This window comes from Oryzias latipes, chromosome 6 (genome assembly GCF_002234675.1).
Source record: "Oryzias latipes chromosome 6, ASM223467v1".
In the NCBI taxonomy this organism is placed as follows: Eukaryota; Metazoa; Chordata; class Actinopteri; order Beloniformes; family Adrianichthyidae; genus Oryzias; species Oryzias latipes.
The window spans coordinates 220,622-242,992 of record NC_019864.2 but is presented as its reverse complement, the minus strand read 5'-3'; the positions used below and the strand labels follow the sequence as shown (position 1 = coordinate 242,992).

At 46.2% G+C, this 22,371-nt stretch overlaps 1 protein-coding gene across 2 annotated transcripts in view; it reads right to left on the bottom strand.

The window, feature by feature from the left end:
- LOC101163132 (polypeptide N-acetylgalactosaminyltransferase 18) overlaps positions 1-22,371 on the bottom strand; it is a 262,834-nt gene that overhangs the window by 71,819 nt on the left and 168,644 nt on the right. For both annotated transcript variants that reach the window (XM_023955408.1, XM_023955406.1), the window contains exon 7: positions 7,354-7,539. In XM_023955408.1, coding sequence (XP_023811176.1) covers positions 7,354-7,539 — 186 coding nt within the window. The remainder of the gene's footprint in view (positions 1-7,353; positions 7,540-22,371) is intronic.

Below are 22,371 nucleotides of genomic sequence, written 5' to 3'. Positions count from 1 at the left end.
CACTACGGTAACCCCACTTTTGACAAACTACGTTGCGTCAAGATCTGCTCTAGCTCTATAATATTCATTTTCATGTTTCCTTTTGTAACCTAAAGTTATTTTCCTTCATAAGTTGTGTGTGACATTATTCTTTGTAATGTTTATAGAGAGATTTTGCCACAACCCACTTTGTAAAAAGACCTGTGTTTGCAGGCAGGGAAGGTTCAAGTTTAAAAGATAATGTTGCTCTGTCAGATCTCTGTATGTTCACAGGGGCCCTCATAATATCTTCTTCTATGGTAGTATGGGGTGGCCATGGTGCAGCGGTAGGTTGGTCGACCTCTGATCGGAAGATTGCAGATTCAATTCTCGCCTTGCCCTGCTCATGTGTCGAAGTGTCCTTGGGCAAGACACTGAACCCCACCTTAACTCTGGTTTTTAAGGTTGACGCCAGTGTTCGGCAGCAGAGCCACCACCAGTCTGTGAATGTGTGTGTGAAAGGGTGAATGGAACTATGACTGTAAAGCACTTTGGGCCTTCAAGGAAGGTAGAAAAGCTCTGTATCCGTGTACGACATTTACCATTTACCAGTATTGTAATTTGTCCTATCACAATCTGACACGTCACAGGACCAACGGACAGCCAATCAAAAGAATGTGACTTCAGCATTAGTCCCAGGACCCTGAAGGACCTCAAACGGTAATTGCAGGCTGAATAGTTTGGGTACCTACACCTACCATACCCTACCTTAAATTCTAAAACACAGAAAACTAATGCTATATACAGTATGTTTTGTGAAACATAGCAATTTTTAACCTTTTTTAATCCACCCAGTTTTAGTGCATACAAAATGAACCAAGACTTTTATTCCCTGTAACTTGCAATCAACAAACAACACAGATTCAATCTCAGGGCCCTGCAGAAGGGCACTTGCAACCCATCAGTGGGCTCAGGCCAGCGGAATAAGAATTGCAGGCAATTAGATTGCAGATTACAAGACATTAGACATTTATTTGGATGGTGGTCTTTGGTTGCATTTCAGTTATTAATTTTTGACATTAGTTTAACTCAGTGACGTGCGGTGAGGTTAATGGCTGGTGAGGCACTGACGTCATCAGTCAGATTTACAAACATATGAACCATACTGAGTAACTTATTCACCATTTGATTGACAACAGTTAACGTGTTTTGTTTAAAATATCATTTCAACATGTTTTTTTCATATACAAAGTGCAGCATAGAAAAAGCACAAACCTTATTATCGTCTTACCTTTACTTGTAAATGAAGTCCATACGCTGTTCCTTCTGAAGAAAATGACTTGCCGCTTGCTAACACTTATTCTATTATTTTTAGCGTCATAATCTCAGGGCTCACCGGCGCCCCCTAACATGAGGCACGAGAACTGCTGGCCTCACCCAGCGGCTTTTTTGCTGGCGTTTAGCGCTCAGCACAAGAAACACGTCCCTCACATACAGTTATTTATAAAAACAAACACTGTACATCATATACATCTGCTAAATTATGTAAACTCGGCTCATATAGTACAAGTGATTGAACCGACATACAGAGAGACAGCAGTACCGTCTGACTGCATAGGTATTGCGCAATCCAAGGTGAGGCTCAGCGGGCTGGTGCCTCATCGCACGTCACTTAGTATCTGAACGGCAAATGCGGAAATTCAGCGATTTTGAAAAGAAAAAACACCCAAAAATGGTACATTTAAATGGAAAATGACTGCAAAGCACAAATTACTGATTAAATATAATAATTGAATTTATTTTTTCTCTTTTCTTCCCATAATGACAGGTGAGGCTGTGCCTCACCTGCCTCTCCTGACTGCACGTCACTGGTTTAACTGTGTCAGGCTAGCGGTGGAAAAGGTGAATGTGTCATGATGCTGTCCTCTGCGCTGTCTCACGCTTTGCAGTGTTTCTGTCTAACAGAGTGAGCTGGGTGAGGTGAATATCTAATAATTCCCTTAGTTCATCTAATTTAGTGCATGCAATTTTAATTAATTTTTTTTGGAATTATGTTTAAAATGTTTAAATGTGAAATTGGTTGGAACACAGCAGAATATTCCCCTTTGTAGTAACACCTTTGCACTAATATGGGGCGGCCGTGGTGCAGCAGTAGGGCAGTCGACCCATGATCGTAAGATTGCAGGTCATTTTTCTAATGCAATTTTACGCTATATATGTACATTTTTACTCTGTTTTACTCATTTTATTTTAAGTCTCTAGGTGGCTGGCCATGGTCAGAACGGGACAGAGGATGGAAATTAGCCTAGGCTACAATCCTGCATATTTACAGTGTCTCATTACCTTTAGAGTATTCTACACTATTTGTTGTATGCATTGTCCCTTAAATGAATAAATACAAATACAAATAAAAATACACTCCCACCTCCTTCAGATCTTTGAGGACTTACATCCTCTTCTGTCTGATCAGAATATTTGTCCAGATGTTCCTCTTTGTTCTTGTCTTTCCCCTTGAACTCTCTCATGGATTCATGTTGGTCCTAAAGTCTTTTTCTGACTGTTGCATCATGACCTTTGACCTTAAATGAGACCTGCAGGTCTTTCTTCTCCTTCTTTCCTGATCTCCTGGATGCGTCCTGCTTGTGTTGGGGTCTTGTTTTGGTTGCTCACTCCTTTAAGAAGCTACTCCTGTGTTCAGTTTCCTCCATGTGTAGATGGATGATGGATCTCGCGGAGTCTGGAGTTCCAAAGCTGCAGAAACTTCTGTGCGACGCTTTCAGATTCAAACATATCAGAGACTGAGACAGAGACAGTATGCCCAGGTTAGATTTCTCAAGATGGTTCTTGAAGAGTTTCTTCTGGAGATCATTCATCAAAATCATTTTTTTGGACAGCTTTTGTTGAATTTCTTAAATTCTTACAAGACAGTAATCCGGCCTGAATGTGGCATGAGAAACTGAACTCCCCTTTCTAGGATATGTGCTTCATCAGACAGGCTGGAAAAAGAAGAGACCCAGTGTTACGCCCCCTTTGTGTTTAGGGGTGCTAGGGGGGGGAACATAAAAAAGTAACGGTTTGGCTGCCAAAGTTGACTGTAACAAAAAGCACCAAACGAATGTCTCCATAAAATAACCATATTTATTTACAAATAAACAACCAACAAGAACTAAAAGTGAGGCTAAAAGGCTTCAGGGTGAACCCAGGCCAAAATAACAAACAAAACCCCAACTAACTGAAACATGTAATCTTATCTGTACAAAGGAAAAGGAAAATAAAGACAAAAACTAACCTCCTTAACCTAACAAAAACAGGAGAAAACATGTACTAAACAAAATGGCAGTTCACCCCTACAGCTTCACTTAAATAACTATAAACCAAAAGACTAAATCAGAGTGGGCACAAACAATACAAACTACGAAGAACTACGAATACAAAATACTAAAGTGCAACACACAACTAAACAAGAGGTGAAATCAAAACCAAAATGGAGAAGAGGGCCAAGCTGCAGTGAAGACTGTTGCTGCAAGGCTCCCTTCCCACGGACTGGATGTCCAAATGGTGGCTTTAAAGGCTGCCTCCACCAGCTGGTCCGATTGGGAGGCCACGCCCTTTCCACCACACCTGAAATTAATCACAAACAAAGACATACAAACCCAAAGATCCACACAAAACACAAGTCCCACTCTGATACAGAAATAATACACAAAACACAGAACAAAACAAAACCAAATACGGCCACAGCCGTAACACCCCCCTACCCAAGATAAAACTTCTTTTCAAAAGAAGTTTTTACCCGAAGTGGAGCACACACAAACTCAGGACGCGGATCACACAAACCTAAGATGCGACACACTAACGCCAACCGGCCACACAAACTCAGGCCGCGTTCCCCTTGAGACACGCGACCGTCTACTCGGGACGCGTACCCCCCTGGGCACGCGACCGTCCAACTCGGGGTGCGCGCCCCGCAGAACACGCACCCGTCCAACTTGAGGTGCGCGCCCCGCAAGACACGCACCCGTCAACTTGGGGTGCGCGCCCCGCAAGACACGCACCCGTCAACTCGGATTAACTAAACAAAATTAATGTTGCACCACACAAAAATCACCACATGTTTGGTTGACAGTTTTCTTTTTCCAGTTGTACAAAAAAACTATGTGGTGTGCTTAAAAGGTTTAAGCAGGTTTAAGCAGCTTTTTCCTTCCAGAGTGAGTAAAAGCATTAGACTGTATTTATTCTGACACACAAATAATGTGTGTCATGTGATATTACACAGGGTTTGTTGATCTGAATCATATGTCAGAAAAGAAAAGGCTAGCTTTGCATTGATTGCAGCTTTGGAGGCTTTAAAAGCAGCAATGAAAGAAAGGACAGGTGTTGCATAACTGTACTGCGACTGTCCAGAATGTACCTTGCCTCTGGCCTCTGCCAGCTGGGATGGGCTCCAGTGATCCTCTGACCCTCCTTAGGATGCAGTGAGTGTAGAAGATGGATGGATGTTTGGTGACAGGGGGACAAAAGTGCAGACTCTCTGCCCTCTACTGTTTTATCAGGCTCTGCAGCAACAATGACAAGCTGCAGGAGACACTTTTTTCACAAAGAAGCTACAGCTTACAATGACCAAGGCAGCTTTTTGGCCTCCTATGGGTCCGATGCTAAATGTTAAAGTCCCACTCCGATCGTCTTTTGATCTGTTGTAAAGATGTTCTCAGAGGTCTTTTATTATTAAGTGCCGTTTTTAGCCACAAAAAAAGAAAACCTGTTTCCTACAGAGATTTTCAAATATGAATCCAAACTGAAATATTGATTCATCCATTCCCCCCACGTTCGCAGGGGGGTTAGGGACATTACGCAAATATGCAGAATCCACAAATACGGAGAACCATCTCTACCCCCCCACCCCTCTGGCCAAAGTATGTTTACAACCTATCCTTGCAATTTAAAACATTTATTGAAGAACATTGGAATGTTGCTCAACATAAAAGAGTTTTCTTTTTTTTCTTTTAGCAATAGACTGTGCTATGGCAGAGAACTAGAACCTTCTCACTGTAAAGCTCCTATAAACATCCTATTCACTTTATTACTGAAACTAGCCGCTCACCTATCCAAATGATCAGAATCAGGTGTCCTTATCACTTGTTCTGGCCACAGGTCTTTTTCTATTTTTATTGTTGTTATTTTATGATCATTTTTATTTTTTATTCTGATGTTTTATACTCCAGTGTTTCCTCTGGGGGATCCATCATTCTTGGGCACCACCAGCTTGACCTGTAGGGCGTGCCGTTGCTGTGGTGCCCGTTCTGGTTGGGCGGGCTGGGGTCCCACTCTGTGGTCTAATAGCCATGGATGGGGCCCTGGGCTGCCCTGTGTTGGGCGGGCGCTGCGGTAATAGCCCCTGTGGTCCGGCTGGGCCTTGGAATGAATGGATCCCCATGATATCGTTTCCTCACAGCAGTACCAAGCCAGACCTTCTTCAACTGCAGTTATTTGTTTCTGTTCACTGTTCTACTGGGGTAACTGGGTGGGTGGGGATGGGGGCGGGGGGTGGTGAGGGAGGGGTACCTTCTTTGTGGGATTGTCCTTTGTTTTCTGTTTTGAACAACTTTCATTTTTTATGACTGTTTTATCTGTTTTTATGTTAAGCACTTTGTGTTTTTAACCAAAATGAAGGGCGCTATATAAATAAATAAAGTTTGAGTTTGAGTTTGAGGTGTATAAAACCAAGCACGCAGACATGAAGACTGTTTTTACAAACATTTGTGAAAGAATGGGCCGCTCTCAGGAGCTCAGTGAATTCCAGCGTGGAACTGTCATAGGATGCCACCTGAACAACAGATCCACTCGTGAAATGTCCTTGCTCCTAAATATTCCAAAGTCACCTGTCAGCTCTATCAGAACAAAATGGAAGAGTTTGGGAGCACCAACAACTCAGCCACCAAGTGGTAGACCACGTAAACTGATGGAGAGGGGTCAGCGGATGCTGAAGCTCATAGTGCAAAAAGGTCGCCGACTTTCTGCGCAGTCAGTTGCTACAGAGCTCCAAAGGTCATGTGACCTTCAGATTAGTCCAAGTACAGAACGCAGAGAGCTTCATTGAATGCGTTTCCATGGCCAAGAAGCTGCATCCAAGCCACACATCACTGCAATGCAAAGCAATGGATGTAGTGGTGTAAAGCACGCCGCCACTGGACTGTAGAGCAGTGGAAATCTGATGGACGAGTCTGGCTTTGGAGGTTGCAGGACAACGGTACATTTGGGACTGCATTGTGTCGAGTGTGAAATTTGGTGGAGGAGGAATTATGGTGTGGGTTTGTTTGTCAGGACTTGGGCTTGGCTCCTTAGTTCCAATGAAAGGAACTCTGAATGCTTCAGGAAACCAAAATATTTTGGACAATTCCATGCTCCCAACCTTGTAAAACAGTTTGGAGCGGCCCCTTCAGTGCACAAAGCAAGGTCTATAAAGACGTGGATGACAGAGTCTGGTGTGGATGAACCTGACTGGTCTGCACAGAGTCTAGACCTGAACCCCATAGAACACCTTTGGGAGGAATTAAAGTGGAGACTGAGAGCCAGGCCTTCTCCACCAACATCAGTGTGTGACCTCACCAATGAGCTTTTGGAAGAATGGTAAAAAATTCCTAGAAACACACTCATCAACCTTGTGGACAACCATAGAGTTGAAGCTGATATAGCAGCAAAAGGTCGGCCCACATCATATTGAACTCTATGGGTTAAGAATGGGATGGCACTTCAGTGTATATGTGAGTCAAGGCAGGTGAGCCAATACTTTGGTAATAAATAATATTGGATTGGATTTAAGTGCACTTTTTCAGATGCCCAAAGCATTTACAGTGTGTCCATTATTCCTCCACTCCTCATTCATGCCTGGTGATGGTAACTACTGATGTAGCCACAGCTGCCCTGGGGCAGATTGACAGAGGCATGGCTGCCAGTGTGCACCTATGGCCCCCCTGACCATCACCGGGACATTCATACACATTCACACACCAGTGGAGCCATTCTTTGTTCAATTGCAGATGGACTGTGTGAATACAGACGGACCAAATGAATGCGCCGCAGGTTTTCTATGATCACCATCAGAATCTTGAACTGATTTAAGCTTGTCAGGCCACATTCAACAGTTCACAACCCATATTGGAATATTTCAATTTTCAAATCCTCAAAAAAATATTGCTTTCTAAATTGTAAGATCTCTCCTTAATGAAAAGGCTGTTGCAGGCAAATAAAACTTAGCTAAACAGACTTTTAAAGAGGTGCTTTTAAATCCATTAGTTTGGGTTACTGGGACACATGCAACGGTAAACATCTGCACACCAGTTCTGCACACTGAAAACACCAGATCTCAGTTCAGTCAGGTGAGTGAGGAGATTTTACCTGAAGAGGAACGTTCCAGGCCATGTAGACATGGCTCCTGTACTGGTCCATCCAGACCTCCGCCACCCTTAGGGCGTTCCGGCGCACGTAAGCCGTCAGGTTCTCTGTGTAGGGTTTGTGGGCACGCTCGATGTGGGCGATCCTGGAGCAAGGCAAGACCTCCACGCTGCCCCCACACTGCCACACCTTTTATGACAGACATTAGTCAAGAGATATAAAAGATACTCGTATTCATTCTGAAAGCAACCCTGCAGAGAAGATCTTCTATACAGAGGAATCAGAAGCCTAACTGAGATAAAAGGAGAAAAAGGTAAGGCCTTTAGGGTTTACGATTTATTATTGACCAGAACTGTTTCCAGTGAGATAAGGCCAAATACTAGTAAAACATTTTGAAAACCTTAAAAAAAATAGGTTTGAAGAGAGAAAGAAAATCCAGGCAAAATTTTGCAGATCTGTGTCTTTTTGATTTCTCAGATTTTCTTTTTATGATTTGTTTTAAACAGTTTTCACATTCAGATTGTGTTGAGCATTTTTGCTTTATGTGTGGTCCACAAATCAATTATTATCTTTAGGGTGTAAAAGTCTACTTTTTCAGCAGTCATAGTCACATCTCTTGTCTTTTCCTCCTTTGTTTCTGTCTAAGTTTGAATCGTGTCAGGTTTTATGCTTGTTACGTTTGAGGTTTTTTTTTTGCCAAGTTAGGATTTATTTATTCAGTAAATTATTTTTTTAGTCTAAATTATTACATTACATTCTATGTCTAAAATATGCTCTAAAAATGTTTATTTTATTATTAAGACTCAATGAATAAAATTCTATTCAGAGTTAATTTTTGTTGCTTTTCTTCTGTTAGTTCCCTCTGTGCAAAAACTTAATTTCTATGATCAACTGATAAAATAACTTTTTAATATCTATTTGGATGCATACCTTTTTCAACATGTGATATTCTTGCACACTGTACAGTAGAGTTTACCCCTCTGACTGCAATCCCCTCGGGGAGTCTTAGCTGTAGGATTGGGTCATTCAGTGGTGCCTTAAAACCTAGTTTTTCTGGTTTTGATTTAGGTTCTGTCACGTAGAAAGTGTGAAATATCAGCTCAGTGAAGTGTGAAAGACATAAAACTGTGATCAAAGATAAAAGGGAAGCTAGGCTTGATGGCAGAAACGAAAAGATTTAGTAAAGAAAATAGAACATGACAAAACCCATGAAGACACAAAAAGGTATCAAAACAGAGAACATTAAAGAACTGAAAACCAGACACTTAAATACACTGAGGATCATTAACACAAATCAAGACTGTGGAAGATCATCAACCTAGACCAGGGGCCTCATTTATAAACGTTGCGTACGCACAAAAGAAGGCGTACGCCACTCTCTACGTAATAATTGGTATTTATAAAAAGCAAACTTGACGGGAAAATGTGCGGTCCTTCACGCAAGCTCTGACCCAGGCGTACGCACAAAAACGGGTGAAATGAGAAACGGCGACACCGTCGACAGATGGAAGAAACATGTGAAAGTGAAAATGAAAATGACAATACTGCCTCTCATAAATAACATGAAGACTTCACAAAGCAAGTCTTACAATTAACAGCCTACACCAGGGGTCGGCAACCTTTTTTACTCAAAGAGCCATTTGGGACCGCCCCTAATAAAAAAGAAAGCACCCGGAGCCACAAACCGTTTTGACATCATTATATATATTATGCATGTATATATTATTCAAAGGTGCTCATTACCTCGATCGCGATCGACCTTCAATGACATGAGTGTAGATCGCGGGCCAGAAAAGATTTTAAAAAAAAATAAAGTACTTCTTTAAAATCCACCAGCCAATCAAAATCCTCACTGAGAAGAACAGGACTTGATTGACATGTAGATTGGCCAATCGGACATCGTCTGAAACATACATCACTGCAGATGCACATTGTGTTCTTTAAAGGATGATACCGCGGCCGCGTGTGGGAGGAGCTACTGGTTGTGGTCTGATCGCTGCATGAAGCGATGTGTTCATCAATGCATGGTAGACACTGAGAATGTGGAGAGATCAGGTTTATTATTTTGAAGAGTTCTACTTGGTAATCATGTTTCCATGTTTGGGTTCCAGCGCCGCACAAGGATGATAGAGCAGGACGCAGGTTATAGCGGGGATAGAGCGGGTTAAGCAAATTAATGGAAGAAGGCGGCCTGCTGAAGAAATATTCAGTATTTTACATATTTTATTATTGCTCAGAACTATCTTTTATTTAGAAAAATCTTTTATTTTATCAGTCCAGTACGGAAAAAAAACATCAACAAAAGCTGTGTTGGGCGGTTTTTGGCTGGGTCTGGCGGTTTTCAGATGACTCTTCGGCTGGAAACCTGTGACTCTATCTGGCAACGCTGGTGCGAACTCTCAGTCTGTCATCAGTTTCTGCCCCGCGGTACGTCAAGTTCCCGGCAGAAGATCGGAGTGTTGAAGCCGCCCGGCGTGTCTCCTCCTGCTATCAGCTCTGCAGGTCTCGCCCGATAAATATGAGCTCATTACGAAGCTGTTTTTTACGTGGCATGCGCTTCGTACGGAGCCAGCAGCGCCTTTGAAATGCCATGAAAAATGAAAAAACTAAAATAAAATTTAATCATTGTAAAATACTCATTATTTTCCAAAGTCACAGGGAGCCACAACAGATGGATGAAAGAGCCACATGTGGCTCCGGAGCCATGGGTTGCCGACCCCTGGCCTACACGAACACCCGTTTGATCGATCAGCAGTGAAACAAACAAAAAAATCAAACGAAAATTACAACAGAAATTCAAATGAACACATATTTGCAAAAAGAAAAGTGAAATATGTTCTACAATATTGGCATGTTGTGCAATTCATCCTCATAAATAATGTAGTTAACAGAACGAAATAATGTACAAAACTGATATTCTCGTCAGTGTGTCCGTCTGGCGGAGAAGATATAGGTGCAATTAGACGGACAGACGGACGGATGGACGGACGGACGGACAGACAGAAAGACATATAGAAGAAATTACATTTGCGCTGAACAATTTCCCATTTCCACGTGGATTATTACCGACATCTGTAGCTTGTCAGATGCAATTAAATGGATGGAAATAAAATGCCCCATCACAATGCGTAATGACGCACAATGGCTGATCTTGTGCTCTTAGAAGATGTGGCAAATGGAAGAATTCGGAGTGAACGCATCTTTAGACAGCAAGAAGACTTGCTGGCAAACGAGGACGAGTGGCTTATGAGTCGGTTCCAACTTCCTCCAGCCGTCCTGTTGGACGGCGTTACAGAGGAGCACCCGGAGGAACCAGTCGCCAGGATTCCAGGATTCTCCACAGCTTGTTTGAAAGTGTGATCTGTAGAAACCAGTGGTAGACCAATCATATAATCGTCATCTGCATTAACAGTAACATGAATACATTCATCATGAGGTCTAAGATCATTTTTCCTGAAGCCCCACCAATTCTCAGCAGTTTTCCAGCGGTCGCAGCCTTCTAACGTAAGTCTGGTAAGAATTTTGCAGAAAGAAATCAAGAGACGGCTTTGGACGGGCTACCATCGAAATGCGAAGAGCTGATCATTTGACCGCAGTCTTCACAAAGAGTGAGGGCGTATTCAGACTGAACACATTTGGTTCGTTTAAAGTAAACCAGAGTACGTTTTCCCTGATCATACGAGCAAATCCTGGTACGGGACCAGGAACCGCTGTGTGGCTTGTCTTTGGAGGCGGTCTCGCTTCGTATCCTGTCAGATTGAGCTTCGGTTTGCTCTGAGATTCCTCAGTCTGAATGCAATCCGTCCTCAGTGTCATGACTTGAACGGGGGACGGACCCAGATGCTGAAACCCAGAGGCAGAGACCGGTAGGTAAGAGGAAAGTAAGATATTTATTAGAGTTCTTGTTGGTTCTTGGCAAGGCTGTGGGTAACGTGGCTGCTGCTCTTGATTGAAGACTCTGGTACCGTTCAGTAGAACTCCGAGAGCGAGGGGCAAGACAGAGTTCGTGGCTAGAGTTTTTGATGCGTGCCGTGGCAGGAGATCTTGAGGAGTGCTGTGGCTTTATGCGTGGCGTGGCTGGAGATCTAGAGGAGCACAGAGACTGTGGCTCACATTCACAGGCGGCGTCAGCAAAGGAGAGCTGTGGCTTCTGCTGCTCGAGGTGGTAAGACTCAGGTGATCCTCTTGGCATTAGGTGAAAACATGAAGTGCAGAAAACAGACAAGGTTAGCTCAGGACGAGACAAGGGGCCAGACGTAGTGAGCTTCTGGAGACTAAGCACCATCAGGGTTAACGGACTGGCGAAGAATGACGAAGCTGGGTTTCCTTAAGTAGCAGGTGTCTTGATGAGTAGAGTGGTCACAGCTGAGAGTGATGAGCAGCAGACCTGGAAGGGGAGGAGTCTGACAGGCCGCCATGAAACTCAGAGAGGAATAACTGAACCAAAATGGCCAGTGTGGCCGACGTCAACAGCGTAGGGATGAAAGAAGGGGTGAACCGCTGGAAAATATTAAGCACTGATTGTCTTGTTATCAAACAGAAAAATGATTCCAACTGTTTATTTGTTAGAACGTTTATTTCAGCACAGCTGAAAACGCTTCTTACATGCTTTTCTGTGACTCGTTACGCTGCACGCGCTCAGTGCTGCTGTGATATCATCCTAAAAGCTACCTTTGTCATGTTGCATGTCCCCTCCTCCCCCTCCTTTTCTGTTCTGGCCGCAACCAGCTGCACTCACTTACCTCATCATCTCCGCTGCCTTCTTAAGAAGCTCCTTAATCTGTACTCGACGCCAGTTCGTTGTTCCTCCTAGTCTGGCCAACTCATGTTTCCTGAATGTTGTCACGTTTCGCTCTACTCATTGTGCTTCTCTCTCTGCCTCAGGAAAAGCCTCCTTGGAAACTCACCTGGTCGCAGTCCTCTGGTCGCCTGTGTAAACGCTCTTGGATTTCCGCTGCAAGACCCCTCCAGCCAGCTGCCGCTCCTCGTCTGGAAAGAAGCCATACTCGCTCCTACTCAACATTAAATCCACTAAACCTACCTCTTTGTTCAAGTCTATTTCCGGGTTCCAGCGTTTGGGTCACTTTGAACTTACGTCAAATCATGACAAAACGAACTGGCCTAACGCCTGACCAAGCTGGCCCGGAAGGGCTCCGGCACGCCATAGCTTTACAAGGTAACCTCCTAAGTCGTCAAGCTGACGCCCTGACTCAGATGTCCTCTGCCCAGCAGGACCTTTTTTGTCGCCTCGACAGCATCACGCAAACGTTGATTGAACTAACCGGCCAAACGGCTAATCCCGCAGCCACGGCTCAAGCCTCCATTTCCGGCAACAACACCACTTCTGTTTCCACTTTCGCCCCGGAAAATGTCCGTCTACAGCCGGCACCTTTTTATGGCGATGTTGAAACCTGTGGAGGGTTCCTGCTCCAATGCCAACTAATTTTTCAACAGGCCCCAAGGTACTATCAGGCCGATCACAGTCGTATTTCTCTAATTGTGAACTCTCTCCACAGTAAGGCCTTACAGTGGGCTCAAGCATTCCTGGCAACCCATCCCATCACTCATCTCCCGTTTGACCGCTTCCTAGGAGAATTCCGCCTAGTGCTCGACCAACCTCGAAAGCAGGAAGGAGCCACCCGGTGGTTACTGAGTCTCAAACAAGGTAACCGTCTGGTAAGCGAACAGCTAATCGACTTTCGGATTCTAGCGGTCGAAGCAGGTTGGCCGGATCCCGCACTCAAGGGGAATTTTTTACCAGTCACTAAATGTATGCATTAAGGACCACTTATGTTCCCAGCCGGAGGCCAACTCTTTTGAAGATCTCGTCACTGCCGCCCTCAGATCTGACATCCGTCTACGAGAACGTCTCTCTGAGAAGAAGCGTAAGCCACCGCCTTCCCCAGTTAATTCCCCTCTCTTTACCTGTTGCTTCTCCTTCTAACCGAGAAACATCTGCCTTTAATCTTGACAAGCCCATGCAAATCGGTCATTCCAAGCTTTCCCTTGAGGAAAGAAAGAAACGTCGTGACGAGGGGTTGTGTTTTTATTGTGGTCAGGTGGGTCATCAGGTCTCGCAATGTAACATTCGTTTAAACTCCCGAACCCCCATTAAGTGACAGGCCAAGGGGGGATAATTCTGAACTAGTTCAAGTTTCCAAGTTCTTATTTGTTCCTGTCAAGATCTGTAATAAAAATCAAGTTTTTGAGCTCAAAGCTCTCATAGATTCTGGGGCAGAGCACAGTTTAATGTATCAGCGTCTAGTTAATGATCTCTCGCTTCCTGTTGAAACTCTCGCCAATCCGGTTAACGCTGCGGGTCTAGGGGGTAAACAACTCTCGCGCATCACTAAGCGCACAGGTCCTGTCCTAGTTCTCACTTCCGGTAATCATCGGGAATACCATCAATTTTTCATCATTCAATGTCAACGAACCCCTTTAATCCTGGGGTATTCATGGCTCCAGACTCACAGTCCCCATATTGACTGGTGTTCTTCTCGCATCTCTAATTGGAGCACCTATTGTATGGCCAACTGCCTGCATTCTGCTATTCCTATCACCAAAGATCCTGAATCCGGTCAGGAGGAGAAGGAAATCGATCTTTCTAGTATTCCCACCTGTTACCATGATCTTCGTTCCGTGTTTTGCAAATCTAAAGCCTGCGCCCTGCCTCCTCTATGATTGTTCCAGCGAATTCTTAAATGGTGCTCCCCTTCCTAAGGGTAAATTATATAATCTCTCTGGTCCCGAAAAAGTATCTATGGAGAATTATATACAAGAAGTTCTCTCACTGGGTCATATTCACCCTTCTTCGTCCCCTGTCGGCGCAGGGTTTTTCTTTGTAGAGAAGAATAAGTCGTTGCGACCTTGCATTGATTTTCGTGAGTTAAATCAAATCACTGTCAAAGATAAATACTCTGTCCAACATGCTAAAGTCTTTACTAAACTCGACCTTAGGAACGCTTATCACCTGGTGCGCATGCGTGAAGGTGATGAGTGGAAAACTGCGTTTAACACTCAGTTAGGGCATTACAAATACATGGTCATGCCGTTCGTGCTCACTAACGCCCCAGCTGTTTTTCAACGTCTGGTAAATGACGTACTCAGAGACATCTTAAATAGGTTTGTTTTCGTTTATTTAGATGATATTCTTGTGTTCTCCTCCGATCTGTCACAACATGAACATCACGTCCAAATAGTCCTTGAGAGACTGCTCGAGAACCAGTTATATGTTAAGGCAGAAAAATGTGAGTTTCACGTGTCCTCCGTTCCTTTTTTGGGGTACATCATCAAAGCGGGCAATATCCGTCCTGATCCTGCAACGATCGAGGCAGTCCCCCAGTGGGAGATCCCTCAGTCCCGTAAGAAACTCCAACAGTTCCTGGGGTTCGCGAACTTCTATCGCCGCTTCATCCGTGATTACAGCAGCATTGCTGCCTCCCTCATGCAACTCACCTCCATCAATCGCCCTTTCATCTGGAACCCCGCAGCCCATGCCGCGTTTAAGAAGCTCAAGTCTCTGTTCGTGTCTGCCCCTATCCTGATTCAACCTGATGTTTCCAAACAATTCATTGTGGAGGTTGACGCCTCAGATTCCGGAGTAGGGGCGGTCTTATCCCAGCTTGAGGAAGGTTCCTTCGAAACTCAAGCCTTGCGCCTTTTTTTCACGTAAATTAAGTCCAGCGGAGCAAAATTATGATGTTGGCAACCGGGAGTTACTAGCCATCAAGCTTGCGCTAGAAGAATGGCGCCACTGGCTGGAGGGTGCTGAACAACAATTCATAGTGTGGACCGACCACAAGAATTTATCTTATCTCCGCAGTGCTAAACGACTCAACTCCCGCACGCCCGGTGGTGTTTATTTTTCGACTGTTTCAATTTTGCCATCACATACCGTCCAGGCAGTCGTAACGTTAAACCCAATGCTCTGTCACCTCCACTGACTCGCCAATCCTGCCAACTTCATGTTTTATTAGCAATCTCACTTGGGAAATCAAAAACAAGGTTCAACGGGCCCAAGGTGAGATACCTTCCGGCGCCTCCTGCCCTCCAGGCTGCCTTTTTGTCCTGGACTCTCTCAGATCTGAAGTTCTCGCCTGGGGACATACCTCCCGCATTGCCTGCCATGGAGGGGACTACTGCACCATCCGACTCCTTAAACGTCGTTTTTTTCTGGCCCACATTAGAGCGTGACATTAAGGAGTACATCGCGGCCAGCAGTAGTTGCGCCCGTTCCAAGACTTCCAACCGGCCCCCTTCCGGTCTGTTGTTACCATTACCTACACCTAGCCGTCCCTGGTCCCACATAGCGGTGGATTTTGTTACTGGGCTCCCACCGTCCCAGGGCCATACAGTCATTCTGACAGTCATCGATCGCTTTTCTAAAGCCGCCCAATTTATTCCTCTGCCTCAATTACCCACTGCTACTGAAACTGACGACGCACTCGTCCATCACGTCTTCCGGCATCATGGGATCCCTTGTGACATTGTGTCTGATCGTGGCCCCCAGTTCACGTCTCAAGTCTGGAAAGCTTTCTGAGCCACGGCGCCCTCTGAGCCACGGCCAGTTTGACTTCTGGTTACCACCCTCAGGCCAATGATCAAGCGGAGCGGGCCAACCAAGAACAGGAAGCTGCTCTCAGATGTCTGGCGGCCCAAAACCACGCAGACTGGTCAAAGTATCTGGTGTGGGCGGAATATGCCACAACACCCACTCCTCTACTGCTACCGGCTTGTCCCCTTTTGAAGCCTCCCTGGGATACTCACCCCCTTTGTTTCTTTCTCAGGAATTGGATCTGGCAGTTCCCTCGGTCCAGCTCCATCTTCAACGATGTCGGGACATCTGGCTGCAGACCAGGGTGGCTCTTATCCGCACTAAGGAGAGCAACTGCCAGATAAAAAACCGCCACAGGGGGGTGAGTCCCAATTACCAACCTGGCCAGAAGGTTTGGTTATCATCCCGGAACATTCCTCTCCAGGTTTCGTCCCGCAAGCTGTTTCCTAGATTTATTGGGCACTGCACTATTGACCGGGTTATTAACCCGACGTGCGTCAGGCTGCGTCTCCCAGCGGCTCTCCAGATTCATCCCACGTTTCATGTTTCGCAAATCAAGCCAGTCACCAAGAGCCCGTTGTGCCCGCCGTCCACTTCCCCATTACCCGCCCATACCATCAATGGAGCCCCTGCTTTCATCGTCAACAAGATTTTGGACATCCGGCGTCGTGGTCGGGGGGTCCGGTTCCTGGTGGATTGGGAGGGGTATGGTCCAGAGGAACGTTCTTGGATCTCTCGTTCCCTCATTCTGGACCATACCCTCATCAACGACTTTTACAGTACTCATCCGGATCGTCGCCTTGGACCGCCGAGTGGCGGTCGTTGAGGGGGGGGTACTGTCATGTTGCTTGTCAGCTACTCTCCCCTCCTCCCCCTCCTTTTCTGTTCTGGCCGCGACCAGCTGCACTCACTTACCTTATCATCTCCGCTGCCTTCTTAAGAAGCTCCTGGATCTTCACTCGACGCCAGTTCGTTGTTCCTTCTATGGTGCATAGTCTGGTCAACTCATGTTTTCCTTACGTCGAATCATGACAACCTTGTAGTTCAGAGATCTCTTAAAAGCAATGCCATAACGATGAAACACAGCAACTCATTATAATGAGGAAAGTCATTATAATGTGTATGAATGCAGACTCATTAAAACAATTTTTCCTTCTCAAATGTTTTCCCAAAAATCTATTAGTCATAAACACTCATCAGCGTACCTTCATACCTGACGTCTCCTCATCCCTGCAGTTGCTAGTATCCTGAGTTAAAGCACATACGTGCCTTGCCAGCAACCGCCTTGTGGCACGCCTTTGCCGTACCAAAGTAACAAGTAAAAAGTGTTGTTCCCGATGTTCAAATCTGGTAATTGAAATATCAAGTTTTAATTAGTCAACTGTTCCGATAAGGATTGTGAGGAGCAGCACGTCAGTCTTTCTCTATTTATTTTGACCTGCCCTCGTAGTGGCCAATGACTGAAGAGATCTTTAGTCACGTGGTTTTGTTCCCAAGCTCTGGTCTGAACAGAATGGTCTGCTTGATGCCAGTTTGTATACACACCCAAGTCAAGGTCCAGGACTCGATCCGAAACACATTTAGCAGACTTGATCAGGAACAAAGGATTTTTCCCGTCTGAATACACCCTGAGATTCTCATTGGATGAAGTCATCAAACATATAGCTGATGGCTGTTTGAACCAGAGCTTCTGTGGGGTCTGAAATGTTTTCCACAAGTTCACAGAGTTGGAAATATTGAGTTTTATCAACAGTTTGTTTCATTTAAACCCCTAACACACTAAGAACACTTAAACTGTGGAAAAAGATGTACACCAGGAAGAAAGTTATTGAGATGGAGTGAAAATGATGGTAAGATGCATTCAAAGGGAAAATTCTAAAACAGAAATGTGCGACAGGGGAAGCAGGTTGGGATGTGATTCAGAAAAACTGCTGCAAATGTTGATGTCTGCCCTACAGGGGGACCAGCTGTCTGCAGCTTCACGGTTCATACTACGTTCAATTCCACACCCCACACCTCACCCCCACCTGCTAACTTCAGTTGTTGTTCAGCCACTTTCTCTCCAGTGGGACTCCACACAAAACCATTATATGCTGAGCAGTTTCTGATAGAAGCTAGACTAGAAAGGATAGTTCTCTGCAGAGCTGAGAGGAAGAACATTCCAAGGCCGTATGATGCAGAGAGTTGACCTCCAAGTCTTCACGAAAACGCTTTTCAGGAGCAACAGAAAAGCACATCATTGTTTCAACAAACCAGCTGGTGCATGTGTGCAAAGCCACACTCTTTGAGTTTTCTGGTTTTTCTGCAAAGTGAATCTCTTTTTGACTGAAAGGAAAAAACAGACAACATCACCCTTTTCAAACTGCTTGGGTTTGAATGGGATGAAGTCAACAAAGTGTTCATCTTTTGTTGTAAAACGATCAGAGGGAATTTCTGGGAACAGTTAAATCAAAGCCTTGGTGCATTTTTTGTTGCTTGTGGGCATGTTCTGTGGGTGTTCCTGCCATTTCCTCTGCAGTGCGATATAAAAACATTTACTTTTTCAAAGGAGAATTTGTTCTTTGTCATTAGAGCAGAACTGAAGAAGGACAGAGAACACAACAGCAGACAAACGGCTAAAGCAGAAAAAACATGCAAATTTGGCCCGGTCTTAAAAGAAGAAAAGAGTAATGGTCCATTTGCTTGTTAAATAAATGTGTTACATAATTTTATTATGTTTCCGTTTTCTTTAGATAACAGTAAAGTTACTTATGTTAAGTTAAACTATTGGCAAAGATTTTGACTGAAGTATTATCAGTGTCTTATTATTTGTTTTATTACTTTTTGAAGTTACTGTAGGTGTATGAAGTGTGCTCAATGTTTAGGCCAATCCTATTGGATGTCAGATTGCTTATCAATGGATTCTTTGAGTGTGATTGGTTAGTTTTGGATGTTAATCCAAACACAGCATCCTGAGGGTGGGACAACTGAACACTGTGTGCGTGTTGAACAGACTTGTTCAGAAGCTAGAAGCGTGGTGAAAATTTTGTTTTTTTTTATATTCTCAGACAACATGGAATACTGCTGAAGGTAAACTTATTGTCAATATTTGTATATGTATTTCCTCTGAGTTTTACGATGCACATTGTTTTTGTTTTTTTTGTTTTTTTAACTTGTCCTGTCCAACAGCTGGGCAGACAGATGAGAGCTGAGGGCCTCTTGTGTTGGACATATTTTACATTAACAATAGGGGTTATTAATCTTCATACAAACCAGAGGTATGTCTGAATAAACCCCTTTTGTAATTGAGGCCAAACTTTATTAATTTCAACCATGTTTGAAAATCTTGGGTGTTGGACCGGGCGGAAAAGGAAAGAAGGGAAGAAAAGGATGTTAGAGAGAGGGGGGGGTAGGAGGGGGGATAAGGCCATGAAGCAGCATAAAGCAACAAGTTTACTGGTTGTTTATCGTTACGGTAAGGTTCAAATGTAGTACAAAAAGGGCGGGGCCTGTCCACAAACACACTCAAATGTTATCAACACACCTGTTAGCTGCAAAAATGTCCACATGTCGACATGTACACAAAACAGATAGTGTTCACACGCATACTTATGCCTTAAAACCAACTAGTGTGAAATATTTCAGTCATTAAACCATGCAAACTGTTAGTGCAAAGGTGAGCTAACACCTGTGCTCAATTGAGTGTTTATGTTCTTCTAAAATGGATGGTGGAACGTGAAAAGAAGGAGGGAGAGTGCCCAGCCATCCCCACCCCAAGACCCTCGCCGCAGCAGCAGCGGCAGCCGGAACAGGCAGGGAACAACCGCCCTCCGGGCAACCAAGACCGCCACCCAGGCCAGGGCCAGCAGGACCACCGCGAGGCCCCCAGAGCCAGAGAGCAGGGAGGCACGGAGGGAAAGAGAGCGCCGCCCCAGCCCAACCAGGAGAGCAGCCCCCCCGCCGCGCCGGGAGAGCCCAACGCAGGGCCCCACCGGAGAAGGACGCCCACAGCCCCAGACGAGCACCCCATCACCACCCAGAAGTTCCGGGCATCCCCCCGCCCCCACCCCATGTACGAGCCAGGACCCCCCAAGTGAGACACGCTCCGCACTCCAGGCAGCCACCCACCCTGCCCACGGTTGGTCCAGGGAGGAGCAAGGCAGGGGCCCGCCGCCCCCGCCCAGGAGGGTGGAACCCCGGGGAAAAAAGGGGGCCCACAAGGGGTGTTGTAAATATGGCCCGACCAGGTTCGGCCACAGTTGGAAATTTGGCGGGGCCCAGCGCTCAGGGGCAAGGACCAGGACCCACCCCCCAGGGACACGAACACCCCCGGCTCAGGTGTAATGTGAACCCCCCCACCGCGCGGAGAGAGAACCGCCGGGCCCAGGAAGCCGGCGCCCAGGGGACACGGCCGCCGTTGCCAAGGGGCCTGCACCACCCACCAGGGAAGGGGTAGGGGACAGATGGTCCTAGGTCCCACCTTCCTTGCAAAATGTGTGTGCGTGTATGTGTGTTTGAGAGGGTGTGTGTGTGCATGTGTGTGTGTTTATGTTGGAATGTATATATTGAGGGGGGAGGGGTGTGTGTACTAAGGGGGGTGCAGTTAAAATTGGCGGGTAGGGCACTAAGACGACATCTCCTGATTACTCACAGTGATGTCCCCTCACCCTCCCCACCAAGGGGCCCTGAATGTCTAAGGTGCGGTTAAAATTGGCGGGTAGGGTGCTAGGAGGACATCTGCTGCTTGCTGGCAGTGATGTCCAAGCACCCCCCCCTACCAAGGACCCTACATGTCTAAGGTGCAAATAAAACCGAAAGAGGGGGGCCCACTCCATACGGCAACCATAGGAGGGGGGCCCCCCCCAAGGCGCATCGCAGGCTAAATCCCCCACCCCGTCACCCTAACGTGAGGTTATATGAGGAAGGGGGTGAGTTGGGGATAGCTGTCCCCCAGCCCCCCCCCCCCCCCCCAGCAAAGGGGCCAGGCCCACCCAGCCCAGGGGCCCCACCCCCAGAGGCGCCGACACCCCAGGCCCGGCACCACCCACCCCACACAGAGAGAGAGGAGCCAGAAAGCGTTGCCCCCCCCCTCCCCCGGAGCAAGCCCAGGCCCCCACCCCCAAACGCCGGCCCTAGAAGAGCTCTGGTCAGGCCGCGACGGGACCGAGGAAGCCAACCGGCAACCGCCGATTGCCTCAGCGGAGACCCCGACCAGTCAACCCCCCCCGCCCCGTACCAATAGTGGGTCCCCCCTCCCCCCCAGAACGCCCCCCCACAGGACAGGGCCGACAAGCCCCCCACCCCACCCCAGACCCCGCAGCCGAAGCGCATGACACCCAGATTGACGGGGGGCCCCGAGAGGGTTGTCCCGTCCCGTCCCAGAGCCAGGGAAGGGCCGATCCCAGCCCCAGGTGCAGATCGGCAGCCCATCCAGCGCCCCCCCCCCCCCCCCCCTGAGCAGGGCCCTCCGCCAACCCCCCCAGCACAGGCAAAGGGACCACCCCCCCAAGCCAAGCCAGACCACCCCCCCACCCCCCCACCACACACACCCAAGCCCAGAGGACCACGCAGCGCCCCAGCCTGCCCCACCCAGGCACCGGACCCGACCTCCCGACCAACGGAGCCCCCACCACCCCCCGCCAGGAACCGGAGGCCCCAACCCCCACCCCGAACCACGGCAGAAGGGCAAGGAGCAGCGACGACCAGGCCCCCCCACCCTCTAAGTCATGGAGTTATCTATGGGAGACTAGAGAGACTGAATTATTTCAAAGTTACTTGAACTTTGGGCTGACATTTTTTCCAAGCCGATATGATCAAGCAGCAGATTTCTGTGTTGACTTATATTTATATTTTTCTTGCTTTTCCAATTTATTAAAATAGTTTTTTTAGCAATACAAAGAGTTATGAAAATGATAGAGCCTAATCCTCCTTCCACATCGATGGCACTCATGTCACCAAGCACACAAAGTGACGGTGAAGCCGTGATTGAAACTTTAAGCCAGACTGATAGATCGGCACATACCTGCTGCCAGAGAGCCTGGACAGGCGTGCAGAACCACAGTGCATGCATGTAACTGTAGGGTAGATTACTGTCACAGTGCTCGCAAATGTCTGAGTTGCTGAGACCCATCTTGAACATCATCTGTCCAGTGTAGTAAATTCTGTGAAGGGTTTTGAAATGGATTAGCTGCAGATTTGGACTTTTTGTCAGTTTAAAGGTGTTTAGACAGAGTTCTGACCAGAAGCTTTCATCTGTGCTGATGCTCAAATCTGCATCCCATTTTGTTGTTGGAAGTGAAATATTATTATCTATCTTACATAAAAGTTTGTATATTTTGGAGAGAGTTTTATTCATTGAGAAATTAATCAGAGTGGTAACTACATCTGGTGGTTTTAAATCGTTGTCTCTGTATTTAAACTTTTTAGTAATAATTGATTTAAGTTGCTGATATTCCAAGAAGTTATTTATTCCATGTTTGTCTTGAAGT